Source organism: Tinamus guttatus, unplaced genomic scaffold, assembly GCF_059628265.1.
Source record: "Tinamus guttatus ecotype Peru unplaced genomic scaffold, ASM5962826v1 Tinamus_guttatus_pri_ptg000392l, whole genome shotgun sequence".
NCBI classification, from domain to species: Eukaryota; Metazoa; Chordata; class Aves; order Tinamiformes; family Tinamidae; genus Tinamus; species Tinamus guttatus.
Genome location: NW_028288926.1, coordinates 16,321 through 39,232, shown reverse-complemented (window position 1 = coordinate 39,232; position 22,912 = coordinate 16,321). Strand labels below are relative to the sequence as shown.

At 64.4% G+C, this 22,912-nt stretch overlaps 1 protein-coding gene across 1 annotated transcript in view; it reads left to right on the top strand.

Moving 5' to 3' along the window:
• Positions 1-7,918: 7,918 nt before the first annotated feature.
• Positions 7,919-22,912, top strand: part of LOC148593436 (glutamate receptor ionotropic, kainate 5-like) — a gene marked incomplete at its 3' end in the record, with an annotated part of 28,892 nt that continues 13,898 nt past the window's right edge. The window contains 6 exon segments of the mRNA XM_088530929.1: positions 7,919-8,018; positions 9,462-9,626; positions 13,044-13,141; positions 16,860-17,025; positions 21,823-22,001; positions 22,077-22,130. Coding sequence (XP_088387055.1) covers positions 7,919-8,018; positions 9,462-9,626; positions 13,044-13,141; positions 16,860-17,025; positions 21,823-22,001; positions 22,077-22,130 — 762 coding nt within the window.

Sequence of the window (22,912 nt, the reverse complement as noted above, 5' to 3'; positions counted from 1 at the left end):
CCCCATCCCCCCATCCCATCCCCATCCCCATTCCCATCCCCATCCCATCCCCATCCCCATCCCCATCCCATTCCCCATCCCCATTCCCATCCCCATCCCCCTCCCCATCCCCATTCCCTCCATTCCATTCCCATCCCCATCCCCATCCCCATTCCCATCCCCATCCCTCCATCCCCATTCCATCCCCATTCCCATCCCCATCCCCATCCCATCCCCATCCCCATCCCCATTCCCATCCCCATCCCCATCCCCATCCCCATTCCCATCCCCATTCCCATCCCCTTCCCTCCATCCTCACCCTCCTCCATCTTCACCCCCATCCCTCCTCCGTATCCCGATCCCCATTCCCATTCCTCCACCCCCCCTTTTCCATCTCCCATTTTTCCCCCCCGTCCCCCTCTTTTCCCGTCCCCCCCATTCCATCCCCCCCTCTCCCCATTCCCCTTTTTCTCCGGCCTCTTCCCTCCATTTCCCAGCACCCACATTCCCGCTCCGGCCCTCATTTCCCCCATTCCCATCCCACTTTTCCCCCCATTCCCATCCCATTTTCCCCCCATTCCCATCCCATTTCCCCCTGTTCCCATCCCATTTTCCCCCCATTCCCATCCCATTTCCCCCCATTCCCATCCCATTTTCCCCCCCATTCCCATCCCATTTTCCCCCCCATTCCCATCCCATTTCCCCTCATTCCCATCCCATTTCCCCCCCCCATTCCCATCCCGTTTCCCCCCCATCCTTATCCCGTTCCCCCCCCTCATTCCCATTCCATTTTCCTCCCATTTCCAGCCGATTTTTCCCCAATTCCCATCCCCCCCCCCATTCCCATCCTGGATCCCTCCCTTTCCCATTCTGGTTTCGGGGGGGGGGGGGTCCCCAACGGGGGGGGGTCCCCAATGGGGGGGGGGTTCCCAGGGGGGGGTCCCCCCTTTTTTCGCCCCCCCCCCTCCCCGGGCCTGGCGCGGTGGGAGGGGCCGATGGGGGCTCCCCCCCCCCCCCGCGGGGTTGCCCGGCAACCGCAGCATCCGCGGGAGCCGAATCCCGTTGCCCGGCAACGGTTGCCGGGGACACGGGGCAGCTGCCCCGGGATATGAATGGGAGCCCCCCCTCCCCCCCCCCGCGGGGACAGGGACCCCCCCACGATGCCGGGACCCCCCCCCCCCCGGGATCCTCCCCTCCCCCCCCGTGATTCCCAGAATTCCAACGGGATAAGCCCCCCCCCCCCTTCTTCCCGCTTAATGTGCTGGGACCCCCCCCCCCCTTGGGATGCCCTGGGATGGGGCGGGATACGGGGGGGGGGGGGGTCCCCAATGGATTTGGGGAGGGGGCGGAATGGGGGGGTCCCAGGCCCTGGGGGGGGGGGGTCCCAGTGTGAGGGGGGATCCATAGGGTGCGTATGGGGATCCATAGGGTGCATATGGGGATCCATAGGGTGCGTATGGGGGTCCCATACGGTGCGGGGGGGGTCCATAGGGTGCGTATGGGGATCCCCAGGGTGCATATGGGGATCCATAGGGTGCATAGGGGCTCCATAGGGTGCATATGGGGGTCCATACGGTGCGGGGGGGTCCCTAGGGTGCATATGGGGATCCCTAGGTGCATATGGGGATCCATAGGGTGCATATGGGGCTCCATAGGGTGCATATGGGGGGCCATAGGGTGCGGGGGGGTCCCTAGGGTGCATATGGGGGTCCATAGGGTGCATATGGGGGTCCATAGGGTGCATAGGGGCTCCATAGGGTGCGTATGGGGGTCCATAGGGTGCGGGGGGGTCCCTAGGGTGCATATGGGGGTCCATAGGGTGCATAGGGGCTCCATAGGGTGCGTATGGGGGTCTATACGGTGCGGGGGGGTCCCTAGGGTGCATATGGGGGTCCATAGGGTGCATAGGGGCTCCATAGGGTGCATATGGGGGTCCATAGGGTGCATATGGGGGTCCATAGGGTGCAGGGGGGGTCCATAGGGTGCATATGGGGGTCCATACGGTGCGGGGGGGTCCCTAGGGTGCATATGGGGGTCCATAGGGTGCATAGGGGCTCCATAGGGTGCGTATGGGGGTCCATACGGTGCGGGGGGGTCCCTAGGGTGCATATGGGGGTCCATAGGGTGCAGGGGGGGTCCATAGGGTGCATATGGGGGTCCATAGGGTGCATAGGGGCTCCATAGGGTGCGTATGGGGGTCCATAGGGTGCGGGGGGGTCCCTAGGGTGCATATGGGGATCCATAGGGTGCATAGGGGCTCCATAGGGTGCGTATGGGGGTCCATACGGTGCGGGGGGCTCCATAGGGTGCATATGGGGATCCATAGGGTGCATAGGGGCTCCATAGGGTGCGTATGGGGGTCCATAAGGTGCGGGGGGGTCCCTAGGGTGCATATGGGGATCCATAGGGTGCATAGGGGCTCCCTAGGGTGCATATGGGGATCCATAGGGTGCAGGGGGGGGTCCATAGGGTGCATATGGGGATCCATAGGGTGCATATGGGGATCCATAGGGTGCATAGGGGCTCCCTGGGGTGCAGGAGGGTCCCTAGGGTGCATATGGGGATCCATAGGGTGTGGGGGGGTCCTTGGGGTGCATATGGGGGTCCTGGAGTGCGGGGGGATCCATAAGGTGCATATGGGGATCCATAGGGTGGGGGGGGGGTCCTTGGGGTGCATATGGGGGTCCCTGGAGTGCGGGGGGATCCATAAGGTGCATATGGGGATCCATAGGGTGGGGGGGAGGGTCCATAGGATGCATATGGTGTCCCTAGGGTGCATATGGGGATCCATAGGGTGCAGGGGTGTCCATAGGGTGCAGGGGGGGCCCCTAGGGTGCATATGAGGATCCACACGGTGGGGGGGAGGATCCATAGGATGCATATGGGGATCCATAGGGTGTGGGGGTGTCCATAGGATACATATGGGGATCCATAGGTTGCATAGGGTATCCCTGGGGTGCAGGAGGGGTCCCTAGGATGCATATGGGGATCCATAGGGTGCATAGGGGCTCCCTATTGCACGAGGCGGGATCCATAGGATGCAAATATGAGGCCCATAGGGTGCATGTGGGGATCCATAGGGTGCATAGGGGCTCCCTGCGGTGTGTGAGGGGGTCCATAGGGTGCATATGGGGATCCATAGGGAGCGGGAGGGGGTACATAGGGTGCATATGGGGGTCACTAGGGTGCACATAGGATCCATAGGGGGCATAGGGGCTCCCTACGGTGCAGGGATGTCCCTAGGGTGCATATGGGCATCCATAGGGTGCATATGGGGGTGCATAGGGGCTCCCTAGGGTGCGGGGGTGTCCCTAGGGTGCATATGGGGATCCCTAGGGTGCATATGGGGATCCATAGGATGCATAGGGGCTCCCTGTTGCGTGAGGGGGGATCCATAGGGTGCAAATATGAGGCCGTGGGGCTCCATAGGGTGCATAGGGGCTCCCTATTGCGTGGGAGGGATCCATAGGGTGCTTATGGGGGTCCACAGGGTGCGTATGGGGATCCATAGGGTGGGGGGAGGGTCTATGGGATGTATATGGGGGTCTCTAGGGTGCAGGGGGGGTGTCTATAGGGTGCATATAGGGGCCCCTAGGGTGCATAGGGGCTCCCTGGGGTGCATGAAGGGATCCATAGGGTGCATATGGGGATCCATAGGGTGGGGGGGAGGGTTCATAGGGTGCATATGGGGGTCCCTGGGGTGCAGGGGGGGTCCATAGTATACATATGGGGATCCATAGCGTGCATAGGGGCTCCCTGGGGTGCAGGGGGGTCCCTAGATGCATAGGGGGGTCCATAGGGTGCAGAGGGGGGGTCCATAGGGTGCATATGGGGATCCATAGGGTGCATAGGTGCTCTCTGGGGTGCATGGGGGGGTCTCCAGGTGCATAGGGGGGTCCATAGGGTGCAGAGGGGGGGTCCATAGGGTGCATATGGGGATCCATAGGGTGCATAGGGGCTCTCTGGGGTGCATGGGGGGGTCTCCAGGTGCATAGGGGGGTCCATAGGGTGCAGAGGGGGATCCATAGGGTGAATAGGGGGGAACTGGGATGTGGGGGGGTTGTCCCTTGGATGCAGGAGGGATCCCCAGGGATCCATTGGGTCCCTATGGGTCCCTATGGGCTCCTATGGGTGTTGGTGGGATACAGGGGGGTCCCAGGGCTCCTATGGGGGTCCCAGGGATACAGGGGGGTCCCAGGGCTCCTATGGGTGTCCCGTGGATGCAGGAGGGATCCCCAGGGATACAACAGGTCCCTATGGGTGTCGGTGGGATTCAGGGGGGTCCCAGGGATACAGCGGGTCCCTATGGGTGTCCCAGGGATGCAGGGGGGGAGCCCAGGGATGCAGGAGGGATCCCCAGGGATCCATTGGGCTCCATTGGGTGTCCCTAGGATACAGGGGGGTCCCAGGGCTCCATTGGGTGTCCCTGGGATCCATTGGGTCCCTATGGGTGTCCATGGGATACACGGGGGGGTCCCAGGGATCCATTGGGTCCCTATGGGTGTCCCCGAGATCCATTGGGTCCCTTGGGTGTCCCTGGGATCCATTGGGTCCCCATGGGTGTCCCAGGGATACAGGGGGGTTCCAGGGCTCCAGGGGGGTCCCAGGGCTCCATTGGGCTCCTTTGGGTGTCCCCGGGATCCATTGGGTCCCTATGGGTGCCCCAGGGACACAGGGGGGTCCCAGGGCTCCATTGGGTGTCCCTGGGATTCCGGGAGCTCCCAGGGCTCCATTGGGTGTCCCTGGGATCCATTGGGTCCCCATGGGTGTCCCAGGGATCCATCGGGTCCCTATGGGTGTCCCGGGATCCATTGGGTCCCTATGGGTGCCCCAGGGATGGAGGAGGGCTCCATTGGGTGTCCCTATGGGTGTCCCTGGGATCCATTGGGTCCCCCTGGGTGCCCCAGGGATGCAGGAGGGATCCATTGGGTGTCCCCGGGATCCATTGGGTCCCTTGGGCGCCCCAGGGATGCAGGAGGGCTCCATTGGGTCCCCATGGGTGTCCCCGGGATCCATTGGGTCCCCATGGGTGTCCATGGGATACAGGGGGGGGTCCCAGGGCTCCAAGGGTGTCCCAGGGCTCCATTGGGTCCCCATGGGTGTCCCCGGGATCCATGGGGTCCCTATGGGTGTCCCTGGGATCCATTGGGTCCCCATGGGTGCCCCCGGGATCCATGGGGTCCCTTGGGTGCCCCAGGGACGCAGGAGGGCTCCCAGGGCTCCATCGGGTCCCTATGGGTGTCCCCGGGATCCATTGGGTCCCCATGGGTGCCCATGGGATACAGGGGGGTCCCAGGGCTCCATTGGGTCCCCATGGGTGTCCCGGGATCCATGGGGTCCCTTGGGCACCCCAGGGATGCAGGAGGGCTCCATTGGGTCCCTATGGGTGTCCCTGGGATCCATTGGGTCCCCATGGGTGTCCCCGGGATCCATTGGGTCCCCATGGGTGCCCCAGGGATCCATTGGGTCCCTTGGGTGTCCCTGGGATCCATTGGGTCCCTTGGGTGCCCCAGGACTCCAGGGGGGTCCCAGGGGTCCCTTGGGTGTCCCTGGGATCCATTGGGTCCCCATGGGTGTCCATGGGATACAGGGGGGGGTCCCAGGGCTCCAGGGGGGTCCCAGGGCTCCATTGGGTGTCCCTGGGATCCATTGGGTCCCTATGGGTGTGGGTGGGATACAGGGGGGTCCCAGGGCTCCAAGGGGGTCCCAGGGCTCCATTGGGTCCCCATGGGTGTCCCTGGGATCCATTGGGTCCCCATGGGTGTCCCTGGGATCCATGGGGTCCCTTGGGCACCCCAGGGACGCAGGAGGGCTCCACTGGGCTCCTATGGGTGTCCCTGGGATCCATTGGGTCCCCATGGGTGTCCCCGGGATCCATTGGGCTCCATTGGGTGTCCCTGGGATCCATCGGGTCCCTATGGGTGTCCCGGGATCCATGGGGTCCCTTGGGCACCCCAGGGATGCAGGAGGGCTCCATTGGGTCCCTATGGGTGTCCCTGGGATCCATTGGGTCCCCATGGGTGTCCCCGGGATCCATTGGGCTCCATTGGGTGTCCCTGGGATCCATGGGGTCCCCATGGGTGTCCCAGGGATCCATTGGGTCCCTATGGGTGTGGGTGGGATACAGGGGGGTCCCAGGGCTCCATTGGGTCCTCATGAGTGTCCCCGGGATCCATTGGGTCCCCATGGGTGTCTATGGGATACAGGGGGGTCCCAGGGCTCCAGGGGGGTCCCAGGGCTCCATTGGGTCCCCATGGGTGTCCCCGGGATCCATTGGGTCCCCATGGGTGTCTATGGGATACAGGGGGGTCCCAGGGCTCCAGGGGGGTCCCAGGGCTCCATTGGGTCCCCATGGGTGTCCCCGGGATCCATGGGGTCCCTATGGGTGCCCCAGGGATACAGGAGGGCTCCATTGGGTCCCTATGGGTGTCCCCGGGATCCATGGGGTCCCCATGGGTGTCCCAGGATCCATTGGGTCCCTATGGGTGTCCATGGGATACAGGGGGGTCCCAGGGGTCCATTGGGTCCCTTGGGTGTCCCCGGGATCCATGAGGTCCCTTGGGTGCCCCAGGGATGCAGGAGGGCTCCATTGGGCTCCATTGGGTGTCCCGGGGATCCATTGGGTCCCCATTGGGTGTCCCCGGGGTCCATCGGGTCCCTATGGCTGTCCCAGGGCTCCAGGGGGGTCCCAGGGCTCCAAGGGGGTCCCAGGGCTCCATTGGGTCCCCATGGGTGTCCCTGGGATCCATGGGGTCCCTTGGGTGCCCCAGGGATGCAGGAGGGCTCCATTGGGTCCCCATGGGTGTCCCCGGGATCCATTGGGTCCCCATGGGTGTCTATGGGATACAGGGGGGTCCCAGAGCTCCAGGGGGGTCCCAGGGCCCCATTGGGTCCCCCTGGGATCCATTGGGTCCCTATGGGTGTGGGTGGGATACAGGGGGGTCCCAGGGCTCCAGGGGGGTCCCAGGGCTCCATCGGGTCCCCATGGGTGTCCCTGGGATCCATTGGGTCCCCATGGGTGTCCCCGGGATCCATTGGGCTCCATTGGGTGTCCCTGGGATACATCGGGTTCCTATGGGTGCCCCAGGGATCCATTGGGTCCCTATGGGTGTCCCTGGGATCCATTGGGTCCTGTGGGTGTCCCTGGGATCCATTGGGTCCCCATGGGTGTCCCCAGGATCCATTGGGTCCCTATGGGTGCCCCAGGGATGCAGGAGGGCTCCATTGGGCTCCATTGGGTGTCCCCGGGATCCATTGGGTCCCTATGGGTGTTGGTGGGACACAGGGGGGTCCCAGAGCTCCATCGGGTCCCCATGGGTGTCCCTGGGATCCATCGGGTTCCTATGGGTGTCCCCGGGATCCATGGGGTCCCCTTGGGTGTCCATGGGATACAGGGGGGTCCCAGGGCTCCAAGGGGGTCCCAGGGCTCCATTGGGTCCCCATGGGTGTCCCTGGGATCCATTGGGTCCCCATGGGTGTCCCCGGGATCCATGGGGTCCCTTGGGCGCCCCAGGGATGCAGGAGGGCTCCATTGGGCTCCTATGGGTGTCCCCGGGATCCATGGGGTCCCCATGGGTGTCCCGGGATCCATGGGGTCCCTATGGGTGTCCATGGGATACAGGGGGGTCCCAGGGCTCCAGGGGGGGTCCCAGGGCTCCATTGGGTGTCCCTGGGATTCTGGGGTGCTCCCAGGGCTCCATTGGGTCCCCCCGGGATCCATGGGGTCCCTTGGGTGCCCCAGGGATGCAGGCGGGATCCATTGGGCTCCATTGGGTGTCCCCGGGATCCATTGGGTCCCCTTGGGTGTCCATGGGATACAGGGGGGTCCCAGGGCTCCAGGGGGGTCCCAGGGCTCCATTGGGTCCCCCCGGGATCCATTGGGGTCCCTTGGGCGCCCCAGGGTGCCGCGGCCGCCCGTCTCCATGAGCCGGGGGGGACGATGGCGCCGTCGCGGGCGCTGCCGCCGCTGCCGCTGCTGCTGCTGCTGGTGGTGGCCATCGCGCCCCGAGGGGGACAGGGGCTGTCGGCCCTGCGCATGGGTACGGGGACATGGGGGACATGGGGGGCATGTGGGGACATTGGGGGACATGGGGACATGGGGGACATGGGCTGTGTGGGGACATTGGGGACATGGGGATAATGGGGACATGGGGACATTGGGGGACATGGGGACTGCTGCTGCTGCTGGTGGTGGCCATCGCGCCCCGAGGGGGACAGGGGCTGTCGGCCCTGCGCATGGGTACGGGGACATGGGGGGACATGGGGACATGGGGGACATGGGGACATGGGGGACATGGGGGGGACATTGGGGACATGGGGGGGACATGGGGGGACATTGGGGATGTGGGAACATTGGGGACATTGGGGGACATGGGGGACATGGGGGACATGGGGGGGATGTGGGGGATAATGGGGACATGGGGGACATGGGGGGACATGAGGATAATGGGGACATGGGGGGGCATTGGGGGACATGGGGGACATGGGGGACATGGGGACATTGGGGGACACAGGGGCTGCTGCTGCTGCTGGTGGTGGCCATCGCGCCCCGAGGGGGACAGGGGCTGTCGGCCCTGCGCATGGGTACGGGGACATGGGGACATTGGGGGATATGGGGGGACATGGGGACATTGGGGACATGGGGGGACATGGGGACATTGGGGGACATGGGGGGACATGGGGGACATGGACATGGGGACATGAGGATAATGGGGACATGGGGGGACATTGGGGGACATGGGGGACATTGGGGGACATGGGAACTGCTGCTGCTGGTGGTGGCCATCGCGCCCCAAGGGGGACAGGGGCTGTCGGCCCTGCGCATGGGTACGGGGACATGGGGACATGGGGGGACATGGGGACATGGGGGACATGGGGGGAGATGGGGATAATGGGGACATGGGGACATGGGGGGCATGGGGGGATATGGGGACATGGGGCCATTGGGGACATGGGGGACATTGGGGGGGCGTAGGGGACATGGGGACATGGGGGGGACATGGGGACATGGGGACATGGGGGACATTGGGGGACATGGGCTGCGTGGGGACATGGGGACATGGGGGGGGACATGGGGACATGGGGGGGACGGGGGGGACATGGGGACATGGGGACATTGCGGGACACAGGGGCTGCTGCTGCTGCTGGTGGTGGCCATCGCGCCCCGAGGGGGACAGGGGCTGTCGGCCCTGCGCATGGGTACGGGGACATGGGGGGACATGGGGACAGGGGGGGACATGGGGACATGGGGGCAAATGAGAGACATGGGGGATATCGGGGGACGGGGGACACAGGGACATGGGGAACATGGGGATGTAGGGGACATGGGGAGTATTTGGGGACACAGGGGGTATTTGGGGACCCCTTGGGGGTGTTTGGGGACACGGGGTGTATTTGGGGTGTATTTGGGGTGTATTTGGGGTCCCTGGGGTGTATTTGGAGTGTATTTTGGGTGTATTTTGGTCACGGTGACGCCGTCACAGCCGCCATCCTGGACGAGCGCTCCGGCTGTAGCCGCGGGGAGCGCCTGGCGCTGGCCCTGGCCCGGGAACACGTCAACGGGCTCCTGGGCGCCCCGGCGCGCGCCCGCCTCGACGTGGACATCTACGAGCTACAGCGCGACAGCCAGTACGAGAGCACCGACACCAGTGAGTGTGCGCCGGGTGTGCGAGGGGTTGCGTTGGGGTGTGCAACGGGCTGGATCGGGTGTGCAAAGTGGTGCATTGGGTGTGCAAGGGGTTGCATTGGGTGTGCAAGGGGTTGCGTTTGGTTGTGCAATGGGCTGGATTGGGTGTGCAAGGTGTGCAAGGGGTTGCATTGGGTGTCCAAGGTGTGCAAGGGGTTGCATTGGGTGTGCAAGGGGTGTGCGTGGGGCTGCACTGGAGTGTGCAAGATGTGTGAGGGGTTGCATTGGGGTGTGCAAGGGGTTGCATTCGGTTGTGCAACGGGCTGGATTGGGTGTGCAAGGGGTTGCATTGGGGTGTGCAAAGTGTGCAAGAGCCTGGATTGGGTGTGCAAGGGGTTGCATTGGGTGTGCGAGGGGTTGGATTGGGTGTGCAAGGTGTGCAAGGGGTTGCATTGGGTGTGCGAGGGGTTGCATTCGGTTGTGCAATGGGCTGGATCGGGTGTGCAAAGTGGTGCATTGGGTGTGCAAGGGGTTGCATTGGGTGTGCAAGGCGTTGCATTGGGTGTGCAAAGTGTGCAAGAGGTTGCTTTGGAGTGTGCAAGGTGTGCAAGGGGTTGCATTGGGGTGTACAAGGTGTGCAAGAGCCTGGATTGGGTGTGCAAGGGGTTGCATTGGGTGTGCGAGGGGTTGGATTGGGTGTGCAAGGTGTGCAAGGGTTGCATTTGGTTGTGCAATGGGCTGGATTGGGTGTGCAAGGGGTTGCATTGGGTGTCCAAGGTGTGCAAGGGGTTGCATTGGGGTGTGCAAAGTGTGCAAGGGGTTGCATGGGGTGTGCTGGGGTGTGCGTGGGGCTGCACTGGAGTGTGCAAGGTGTGCGAGGGGTTGCATTGGGGTGTGCAAGGGGTTGCATTCGGTTGTGCAACGGGCTGGATTGGGTGTGCAAGGTGTGCAAGGGGTTGCATTGGGTGTGCAAAGTGTGCAAGAGGTTGCTTTGGAGTGTGCAAGGTGTGCGAGGAGCTGCATTGGGGTGTACAAGGTGTGCAAGAGCCTGGATTGGGTGTGCGAGGGGTTGCCTTCGGTTGTGCAATGGGCTGGATTGGGTGTGCAAGGTGTGCAAGGGGTTGTATTGGGGTGTGTAAAGTGTGCAAGAGCCTGGATTGGGTGTGCAAGGTGTGCGTGGGGCTGCACTGGGTGTGCAAAGGGTGTGCGAGGGGTTGCATTGGACTGTGCAAGGTGTGTGCGAGGGGTTGCATTGGGTGTGCAAGGGGTTGCATTGGACTGTGCAAGGTGTGTGCGAGGGGTTGCATTGAGGTGTGTGAGGGGCTGCACTGGGTGTACAAGGTGTGCAAGAGGGTGCATTGGGGTGGGCAAGGGGTCGCATTGGGTGTGCGAGGGGTCAGATTGGGTGTGCGAGGGGTTGCATTGGGTGTGCGACATGTTGCATTGAGTGTGCAAGGTGTGCAAGGCATATGCAAGGTGTGTGAAGGGTTGCATTGGAGTGTGCAAGGTGTGCGAGGGGCTGCATTGTGTGTGCGAGGGGTTGCATTCGGGTGTGCAAGGTGCATGGGTTATTGCACGCAGGTGTGCAAGGTGCTCAGGGCCCTGCACAGCACACACAGGTGTGCACGGTGCACGCGGGCGTGCAAGGCACACCGGTCATTGCACATGGGCGTGCAAGGCGCACAGGGGCGTGCAAGGCTCTCGGGGGCGTGCAAGGCGCTCAGGGACGTGCAAGGCGCACCGGGCCTTGCACACGGGTGTGCACGGTGCACAGGGCCATGCACGGCGCACACGGGCGTGCAAGGCGCTCGGGGGCGTGCAATGCACACTCGTCATTGCACACGAGCGTGCAAGGCACACTGGGCATTGCACAGTGCAGTGCATGGTGCACAGGGCCATGCACGGTGCACAGGGGCGTGCAAGGCGCACCAGTCATTGCACATGGGCGTGCAAGGCGCACCAGGCATTGCACACGGGTGTGCACGGTGCACAGGGGCGTGCAATGCACACCGGTCATTGCACACGGGTGTGCAAGGCTCTCGGGGCCATGCAAGGCGCACACGGGCGTGCAAGGCGCACTGGGCATTGCACACGAGTGTGCAAGGTGCACTGGGCATTGCACAGTGCACACAGGCATGCAAGGCGCTCAGGGGTGTGCAATGTGCACCGGTCATTGCACAGTGCAGTGCACGGCGCACATGGGTGTGCAAGGTGCACAGGGCCATGCACGGCACACACGGGTGTGCAATGCACACCAGTCATTGCACACGGGTGTGCAAGGCGCACACGGGTGTGCGAGGTGCACCGGCCATTGCACAGTGCAGTGCATGGTGCACTCAGGTGTGCAATGCGCACCGGTCATTGCACACGAGCGTGCACGGTGCACACGGGTGTGCAAGGCGCACACGGGTGTGCAAGGCGCACTGGTCATTGCACAGCGCAGTGCACTGCGCACATTGGTGTGCAAGGCGCACCGGGCGTTGCACGGGGCCGTGCATGGTGCACACGAGCATGCACGGTGCACACGGGTGTGCAAGGCGCACACGGGTGTGCAAGGCACACTGGTCATTGCACAGTGCAGTGCACTGCGCACATTGGCGTGCAAAGCGCACCGGGCGTTGCATGGGGCCGTGCACGGTGCACACGAGTGTGCAAGGCGCACGTGGGTGTGCAAGGCGCACACGGGTGTGCAAGGCGCACTGGTCATTGCACAGTGCAGTGCACTGCGCACATTGGTGTGCAAGGCGCACCGGGCGTTGCACGGGGCCGTGCACGGTGCACACGAGCGTGCAAGGTGCTCGGGGGCGTGCAAGGCGCACCGGGCCTTGCACACGAGCGTGCACGGTGCACACGGGCACGCAAGGCACACCGGTCATTGCACACAGGTGTGCAAGGTGCACAGGGGCGTGCAATGCGCACCGGTCATTGCACACAGGCGTGCACGGTGCACACGGGTGTGCAAGGCGCACACGGGCGTGCAAGGCGCACTGGTCATTGCACAGTGCAGTGCACTGCGCTCATTGGTGTGCAAGGCGCACCGGGCGTTGCACGGGGCCGTGCATGGTGCACACGAGTGTGCAAGGCGCACACGGGTGTGCAAGGCGCACTGGTCATTGCACAGCGCAGTGCACTGCGCACATTGGTGTGCAAGGTGCACCGGGCGTTGCACGGGGCCGTGCACGGCGCACACGAGCGTGCAAGGCGCTCGGGGGGCGTGCAATGCGCACCGGGCCTTGCACACGAGCGTGCACGGTGCACACGGGCGTGCAAGGCGCACACGGGCGTGCAAGGCGCACTGGTCATTGCACAGCGCAGTGCACTGCGCACATTGGTGTGCAAGGCGCACCGGGCGTTGCACGGTGCACACGAGTGTGCAAGGCGCACGTGGGTGTGCAAGGCGCGCGTGCAACGCCCCCACGTGTGTGTCCCCCCCCCCCAGTGTGCCAGATCCTGCCCAAGGGCGTCGTGTCCGTCCTGGGTCCGGCCTCCAGCCCGGCCGCCGCCGCCACCGTCAGCCACATCTGTGGGGAGAAGGAGGTGACGGGGGGGGGGACACGGCGGGGACCCCCCCGTGGGGACACGTGGGGCGCCCCTCACCCCCTATGGGGCCCCTATGGGTCCCCATTGCCCCCCATAACCCCCTATGGGTGCCCATTGCCCCTATGGGTCCCCATTGCACCCCATGGGCTCCTGTCACCCCTCCAGGCCCCCTATGGGTCCCCATTGCCACCCATGGGTCCCCATTGTCCCCTCAGGGCTCCTGTCACCCCCCTATGGGTCCCCATTGCCCCCTATGGGTCCCCATCACCCCCTATGGGTCCCCATTGCCACCCATGGGTCCCCATTGCCACCTATGGGTCCCCATTGCCCCCCATCACCCCCTATGGGTCCCCTATGGGTCCCCATTGCCCCCCATTGTCCCCTGTTACCCCCTATGGGTCCCCATTGCCCCCCATGGGTCCCCATTGTTCCCTATGGGTCCCCATTGCCACCTATGGGTCCCCACTGCCCCCCATCACCCCCTATGGGTCCCCTATGGGTCCCCATTGCCACCCATGGGTCCCCATTGCCACCTATGGGTCCCCACTGCCCCCCATCACCCCCTATGGGTCCCCTATGGGTCCCCATTGCCCCCTATGGGTCCCCATCACCCCCTATGGGTCCCCATTGCCCCCCATTGTCCCCCGTTACCCCCTATGGTTCCCCATTGCCCCCCATGGGTCCCCATTGCCCCCCATAACCCACTATGGGTGCCCATCACCCCCTATGGGTCCCCATTGCCCCTATGGTTCCCCATTGCCCCTATGGGTCCCCATTGCCCCTATGGGTCCCCATGGCACCCCATGGGCTCCTGTCACCCCTCCAGGCCCCCTATGGGTCCCCATTGCCACCCATGGGTCCCCATTGTCCCCTCAGGGCTCCTGTCACCCCCCTATGGGTCCCCATTGCCCCCTATGGGTCCCCATCACCCCCTATGGGTCCCCATTGCCACCCATGGGTCCCCATTGCCACCTATGGGTCCCCATTGCCCCCCATCACCCCCTATGGGTCCCCTATGGGTCCCCATTGCCCCCCATTGTCCCCTGTTACCCCCTATGGGTCCCCATTGCCACCTATGGGACCCCATTGCCCCCCATTGTCCCCTGTTACCCCCTATGGGTTCCCATTGCCCCCTGTGGGACCCCATCACCCCCTATGGGTCCCCATTGCCCCCCATTGTCCCCCGTTACCCCCTATGGGTCCCCATTGCCCCCTGTGGGACCCCATCACCCCCTATGGGTCCCCATTGCCCCCCATTGTCCCCCGTTACCCCCTATGGGTCCCCATTGCCCCTATGGGTCCCCATTGTCCCCCATAACCCCCTATGGGTCCCCATTGCCCCTATGGGTCCCCATTGCACCCCATGGGCTCCTGTCACCCCTCCAGGCCCCCTATGGGTCCCCATTGCCCTCTATGGGTCCCCATTGCCACCTATGGGACCCCATTGCCCCCCATCACCCCCTATGGGTCCCCATCACCCCCTATGGGCCCCCATTGCCCCCTATGGGTCCCCATTGTCCCCCTATGGGTCCCCATTGCCCCCCATGGGTCCCCATTGCCCCCCCATCACCCCCTATGGGTCCCCATTGCCCCCCATTGTCCCCCGTTACCCCCTATGGGTCCACATTGCCCCCTATGGGTCCCCATTGCCCCCCATAACCCCCTATGGGTGCCCATCACCCCCTATGGTTCCCCATTGCCCCTATGGGTCCCCATTGCACCCCATGGGCTCCTGTCACCCCTCCAGGCCCCCTATGGGTCCCCATTGCCACCCATGGGTCCCCATTGCCCTCTATGGGTCCCCATTGCCCCCTATGGGACCCCATCACCCCCTATGGGTCCCCATTGCCCCCCATTGTCCCCCGTTACCCCCTATGGGTCCCCATTGCCCTCTATGGGTCCCCTTTGCCCCCATCACCCCCTATGGGCCCCCATTACCCCCTATGGGTCCCCATTGCCACCCATGGGTCCCCATTGTCCCCTCAGGGCTCCCGTCACCCCCTATGGGGCCCCTATGGGTCCCCATCACCCACTATGTGTCCCCATTGTCCCTCATGGGCTCCTGCCACCCCCCCCAGACCTCCCCATGGGTCCCCATTGTCCCCTCAGGTCTCCTGTCACCATTGCCCCCTATGGGTCCCCATTGCCACCTATGGGACCCCATTGCCCCCCTATGGGTCCCCATTGCCCCCCTATGGGTCCTCTTGTCCCCCTATGGCTCCCCATTGCCCCCCATCACCCCCTATGGGTCCCCATTGCCCCTATGGGTCCCCATTGCCCCCATCACCCCCTATGGGTCCCCATTGTCCCCCTATGGGCCCCCATTGCTACCTATGGGTCCCCATTGTCCCCTATGGGTCCCCATTGCCACCTATGGGCCCCCATTGCCACCTATGGGGCCCCATTGCCTCCTATGGGCCCCCATTGCCCCCCTATGGGTCCCATTGTCCCCTCGGGGCTCCTGTCACCCCCCTATGGGTCCCCTATGGGTCCCCGTTGCCCCCCATCACCCCCTATGGGTCCCCATTACCCCCCATGGGCTCCTGTCACCCCCCTATGGGCCCCCATTGCCCCTATGGGTCCCCATTGCCCCCATCACCCCCTATGGGTCCCCATCACCCCCTATGGGTCCCCACTGCCCCCTATGGGTCTCCACTGCCCCCCATCACCCCCTATGGGTCCCCATTGCCACCCATGGGTCTCCACTGCCCCCCATCACCCCCTATGGGTCCCCATTGTCCCTCTATGGGTGCCCATGGGCCCCTGTTGCCCCCCATGGGCTCCTGTCACCCCCCCCAGAACCCCTATGGGTCCCCACTGCCCCCCATGGGCTCCTTGGTGACCCCCTTGCCGTGGTGCCCCCCATAGTGCCCCCCATAGTGACCCCCTCCATACTGACCCCCCCCATAGTGCCCCCCCATAGTGACCCCCCCATAATGACCCCCCCATAATGACCCCCCATAGTGATCCCCCAATAATGACCCCCCATAGTGACCCCCCCCCATAGTGACCCCCCCATGATGCCCCCTCCCCATAATGACCCCCCCATAGTGACCCTCCCATAATGACCCCCCCATAGTGACCCCCCCCATGGTGTCCCCCCATAACGACCCCGCCATAGTGACCTCCTCCCATAATAACCCTCCATAATGACCCCCCCATAGTGCCTCCCCCATAGTGACCCCCCCATGATGCCCCCTCCCCATAATGACCCCCCCATTATTGACCCTCCATAATGACCCCCCCATAATGACCCCCCCCATAATGACCCCCCCCATAATGACCCCCCCCATAATGACCCTCCATAATGACCCCCCCCATAGTAACCCCCCCCCATGGTGTCCCCCCATAACGACCCCCCCCCCATGGTGTCCCCCCATAATGACCCCCCCATAACGACCCCCCCATAGTGACCCCCCCATAGTGACCCCCCCATATTGACCCTCCATAATGACACCCCCATAATGACCCTTCATAATGACCCCCCCGTAATGACCCTCCATAATGACCCCCCCCCCATAGTGACCCCCCCATAGTGACCCCCCCATAGTGACCCCCCCATATTGACCCTCCATAATGACACCCCCATAATGACCCTTCATAATGACCCCCCCGTAATGACCCTCCATAATGACCCCCCCCATAGTGACCCCCCCCATGGTGTCCCCCCCATAGTGACCCCCCCACAGTGACCCCCCCCGTCCTGCCCCCCCAGATCCCGCACATCAAGGTGGGTCCCGAGGAGGCCCCGCGGCTCCAGTACCTGCGATTCGCCGCCGTGTCCCTGTACCCGAGTAACGAGGACCTGAGCCAGGCGCTGGGACACGTCGTGCGGAGCCTGCGGGGACCGCCGGCCGCGCTGCTGTGCGCCAGGGCCGAGTGTGAGCGGGGGGACCGGGGGGACACCATGGGGACATCATGGGGACAATGTGGGGACAGGGACATGGACATGGGGACATGGACATGGGGACATGGGGACACGTCGTGCGGAGCCTGCGGGGACCGCCGGCCGCGCTGCTGTGCGCCAGGGCCGAGTGTGAGCGGGGACATGGGGACATCATGGGGACACCATGGGGACATGGGGACATGGGGACATCATGGGGACATGGGGACATGGACATGGGGACATCATGGGGACATCATGGGGACACGTCGTGCGGAGCCTGCGGGGACCGCCGGCCGCGCTGCTGTGCGCCAGGGCCGAGTGTGAGCGGGGACATGGGGACATGGGGACATGGGGACATGGGGACACCATGGGGACATCATGGGGACATGGGGACATGGGGACACGTCGTGCGGAGCCTGCGGGGACCGCCGGCCGCGCTGCTGTGCGCCAGGGCCGAGTGTGAGCGGGGACATGGGACACCGTGGGGACACCATGGGGACAACGTGGGGACATGGGGACATGGACATGGGGACACCATGGGGACATGGGGACATGGACATGGGGACACCATGGGGACACCATGGGGACACGTCGTGCGGAGCCTGCGGGGACCCCCGGCCGCGCTGCTGTGCGCCAGGGCCGAGTGTGAGCGGGGGGACGGGGACAGCGCGGGGACATCATGGGGACATCATGGGGACAACGTGGGGACATGGACATGGGGACATGGGGACATGGGGACATGGACATGGGGACATGGGGACATCATGGGGACATGGACATGGGGACACCATGGGGACATGGACATGGGGACATGGGGACATCATGGGGACATGGACATGGGGACACGTCGTGCGGAGCCTGCGGGGACCCCCGGCCGTGCTGCTGTGCGCCAGGGCCGAGTGTGAGCGGGGACATGGGGACAGCATGGGGACATCATGGGGACATGGGGACATGGGGACATCATGGAGACATGGGGACATGGGGACACGTCGTGCGGAGCCTGCGGGGCCCGCCGGCCGCGCTGCTGTGCGCCAGGGCCGAGTGTGAGCGGGGACAGCGTGGGGACATGGGGACATCATGGGGACATGGACATGGACATGGGGACATGGGGACACCATGGGGACATCATGGGAACATGGGGACATGGGGACACCATGGGGACATGGGGACACGGGGACATGGACATGGACATGGGGACATGGGGACACGTCGTGCGGAGCCTGCGGGGACCCCCGGCCGCGCTGCTGTGCGCCAGGGCCGAGTGTGAGCGGGGGGACCGGGGGGACAGGGACATGGGGACATCATGGGGACATGGACATGGGGACATGGGGACATGGGGACATCATGGGGACACCATGGGGACATCATGGGGACATAGGGACATCATGGGGACATCATGGGGACACCATGGGGACATCATGGGGACATGGGGACATCATGGGGACATGGGGACATGGACATGGGGACATGGACATGGGGACACGTCGTGCGGAGCCTGCGGGGACCCCCGGCCACGCTGCTGTGCGCCAGGGCCGAGTGTGAGCGGGGGGACAGGGACATGGGGACACCATGGGGACAGTGTGGGGACATCATGGGGACATCATGGGGACATGGACATGGACATGGGGACATGGGGACATCATGGGGACACCATGGGGACATGGGGACACCATGGGGACTTGGGGACAGGGACACATGGACATGGGGACATCATGGGGACATGGGGACATCATGGGGACACCATGGGGACATCATGGGGACATGGGGACACGTCGTGCGGAGCCTGCGGGGACCCCCGGCCGCGCTGCTGTGCGCCAGGGCCGAGTGTGAGCGGGGACATGGGGACAGCGTGGGGACATGGGGACATGGGGACACCATGGGGACATGGACATGGGGACATGGGGACATGGGGACAGCATGGGGACATGGGGACATGGGGACATGGACATGGGGACAGCATGGGGACATGGGGACAGCATGGGGACATCATGGGGACATGGACACGGGGACACCGTGGGGACATGGGGACACCATGGGGACAGGGACATGGGGACATGGGGACACGTCCTGAAGAGCCTGCGGGGACCGCCGGCCGCGCTGCTGTGCGCCAGGGCCGAGTGTGAGCGGGGACATGGGGACAGGGACATGGGGACATCATGGGGACATCATGGGGACATCATGGGGACATTGGGGACATGGGGACACCATGGGGACATGGACACGGGGACATGGACATGGACATGGACATGGGGACACGTCGTGTGGAGCCTGCGGGGACTGCCGGCCGCGCTGCTGTGCGCCAGGGCCGAGTGTGAGCGGGGACATGGGGACAGCGTGGGGACATGGGGACAGGGACACATGGACATGGGGACATCATGGGGACATCATGGGGACATGGACATGGGGACATGGACATGGACATGGGGACACCATGGGGACATCATGGGGACATCATAGGGACATCATGGGGACACGTCCTGCGGAGCCTGCGGGGACCGCCGGCCGCGCTGCTGTGCGCCAGGGCCGAGTGTGAGCGGGGACATGGGGACAGCGTGGGGACATGGATGGGGTTGGGGCCATGGCTGGTGACACAGGGCTGGGGATGGGGATGGTGACCCGGGGCCATGGCTGTGACCATGGTTGGTGACACGGGGCCATGGCTGGTGACATAGGGCCATGGAAGTGACCATGGCTGGTGACATGGTGCGATGGATGGGCTTGAGGACATGGTTGGTGACATGGGGCCATGGCTGGTGACACGGGGCCATGGATGTGACCATGGCTGGTGACATGGGGCCATGGATGAGGTTGGGGTCATGGATGGGGTTGGGACCATGGCTGGTGACACGGGGCCATGGATGGAGACATGGGACCATGGATGGTGACCTGGGGCCATGGATGGGGTTGAGGCCATGGATGGTGACATGGGGCCATGGATGGAGACATGGGGCCATGGATGGGGTTGGGGACATGGATGGGGTTGGGGACATGGCTGATGACCCGGGTCCTTGGCTGGTGACATGGGGCCATGGATGTGACCATGGCTGGTAACACGGGGCCATGGATGGTGACATGGGACCATGGATGGTGACACGGGGCCATGGATGTGACCATAGTTGGTGACATGGGGCCATGGATGGGGATGGAGACACGGGGCCATGGATGGTGACACGGGGCCATGGATGGGGTTGAGGCCATGGATGGTGACATGGGACCATGGATGGTGACAGGGGGCCATGAATGGTGACACGAGGCCATGGATGGGGTTGGGGCCATGGATAGAGACATGGGACCATGGCTGTGACCATGGCTGGTGACATGGTGCCATGGATGGGCTTGAGGACATGGTTGGTGACATGGGACCATGGATGGAGACATTGGGACATGGATGGGGATGGAGACATGGGGCCATGGATGGTGACACGGGGCCATGGATGGGGTTGAGGACACAGATGGTGACATGGGGCCATGGATGGTGACACGGGGCCATGGATGGGGTTGGGGACACGGGGCTGGGGATGGAGATATGGGGCCATGGCTGGTGACACGGGGCCATGGATGGAGACATGGGGACATGGGGACATGGATGGTGACACGGGCCCATGGATGGCGTTGAGGCCATGGCTGGTGACCCGGGGCCATGGATGTGTCCATGGTTGGTGACCTGGGGCCATGGATGGAGACATGGGACCATGGATGGAGACATGGGGACATGGATGGTGACACGGGGCCATGGCTGGTGACACAGGGCCATGGAAGTGACCATGGATGGAGACAGGGGGCCGTGAATGGGGTTGAGGCCATGGATGGTGACATGGGACCATGGATGGAGACATGGGGCCATGGATGGTGACACAGGGCCATGGATGGAGACATGGGGACATGGATGGTGACCTGGGGCCATGGATGGGGTTGGGGCCATGGCTGGTGACATGGGACCATGGATGGAGACATGGGGCTGTGGATGGGGTTGGGGACACGGGGCTGGGGATGGGGACATGGGGCCATGGCTGGTGACACGGGGCCATGGATGGAGACACGGGGACATGGATGGAGACATGGGGACATGGATGGTGACACGGGCCCATGGCTGGTGACACGGGGCCATGGATGGAGACATGGGGACATGGATGGTGACACGGGCCCATGGATGGCGTTGAGGCCATGGCTGGTGACCCGGGGCCATGGATGTGTCCATGGTTGGTGACCTGGGGCCATGGATGGAGACATGGGACCATGGATGGAGACATGGGGACATGGATGGTGACACGGGGCCATGGCTGGTGACACAGGGCCATGGAAGTGACCATGGATGGAGACAGGGGGCCATGAATGGGGTTGAGGCCATGGATGGTGACATGGGGCCATGGATGGAGACATGGGGCCATGGATGGTGACACAGGGCCATGGATGGAGACATGGGGACATGGATGGTGACCCGCGGCCATGGATGGGGTTGAGGCCATGGATGGAGACATGGGGCCATGGATGGTGATGCGGGGTTGGGGATGGGGATGGTGACCCAGGGCCATGGATGTGACCATGGATAGGGTTGGATCCATGGCTGGTGACCCGGGGTTGGGGACACGTCCCCATGTGTCCCCATGGTGTCCCCAGGCCTGGTGCGGCTGGAGGAGCTGGTGCGCCAGTTCCTCATCTCCCGCGACGCCCTCTCGGTGCGGATGCTGGTGACACGGGGCCATGGATGGGACCATGGATGGGGTTGGATCCATGGCTGGTGACCCGGGCTTGGGGACACGTCCCCACGCGCGCGTCCCCATGGTGTCCCCAGGCCTGGTGCGGCTGGAGGAGCTGGTGCGCCAGTTCCTCATCTCCCGCGACGCCCTCTCGGTGCGGATGCTGGACGGCGCCCGGGACCCCACGGCGCTGCTCAAGGAGATCCGCGACGACAAGATCGCCACCATCATCGTGGACGCCAACGCCTCCGTGTCCCACCTGGTCCTCACCAAGGTGACGTTGGGGACACCATGGGGATGGGTCCTGCCCTTGGGGACGCGTCGAGCGCTGTCCTTGTCCCCTCTGCAGGCCGCGGAGCTGGGGATGACGTCGCCGTTCTACAAGTACATCCTGACCACCATGGTGAGGGGACCTGCTGGGGGGGTGTCACCGCGTGGGCTGTGGCACCTGCCTGGGACGTGGCGCTGTCCCCATGGCCCCATCCGTGTCCCCATGGCCCCATCCCTGTCCCCATGGTCCCATCCCTGTCCCCATGGCCCCATTCCTGTCCCCATGGCCCTGTCCCCATCCCTTCACCCATGTCCTTGTCCCCATGATGTCCTATGTCCCCATCTCCATCCCTTGACCCATGGCCCTGTCCCCATGGTGCCATCCCTGTCCCCACGGCCCCATCCTTGCACCCATGACCCATGTCCCCATGGCCCTGTCCCCATGGCCCCATCCCTGTCCCCATGTCCCCATCCCTTCACCCATGTCCTTGTCCCCATGCTGTCCTCTGTCCCCATCTCCATCCCTTGACCCATGGCCCTGTCCCCATGGTCCCAACCCTGTCCCCATGGTCCCATGGCCCTGTCCCCATGGCCCCATCCCTGTCCCCATGGCCCCATTCCTGAATCCATGTCCCCATTCCTGAATCCATGTCCCCAACCCTTGACCCATGGCCCTGGCCTCATGGCCCTGTCCCCATCGTCCCATCCCTGTCCCCATGGCCCCATCCCCGTCCCCATGTCCCCAACCTTTGACCCATGGCCCTGTCCCCATGGCCCTGTCCCAATGGCCCCATCCCTGTCCCCATGGCCCCATCCCTGTCCCCATGGTGCCATCCCTGTCCCCATGGCCCTGTCCCCATGGTCCCATCCCTGTCCCCATGGCCCCATCCCTGTCCCCATCCCTTGACCCATGTC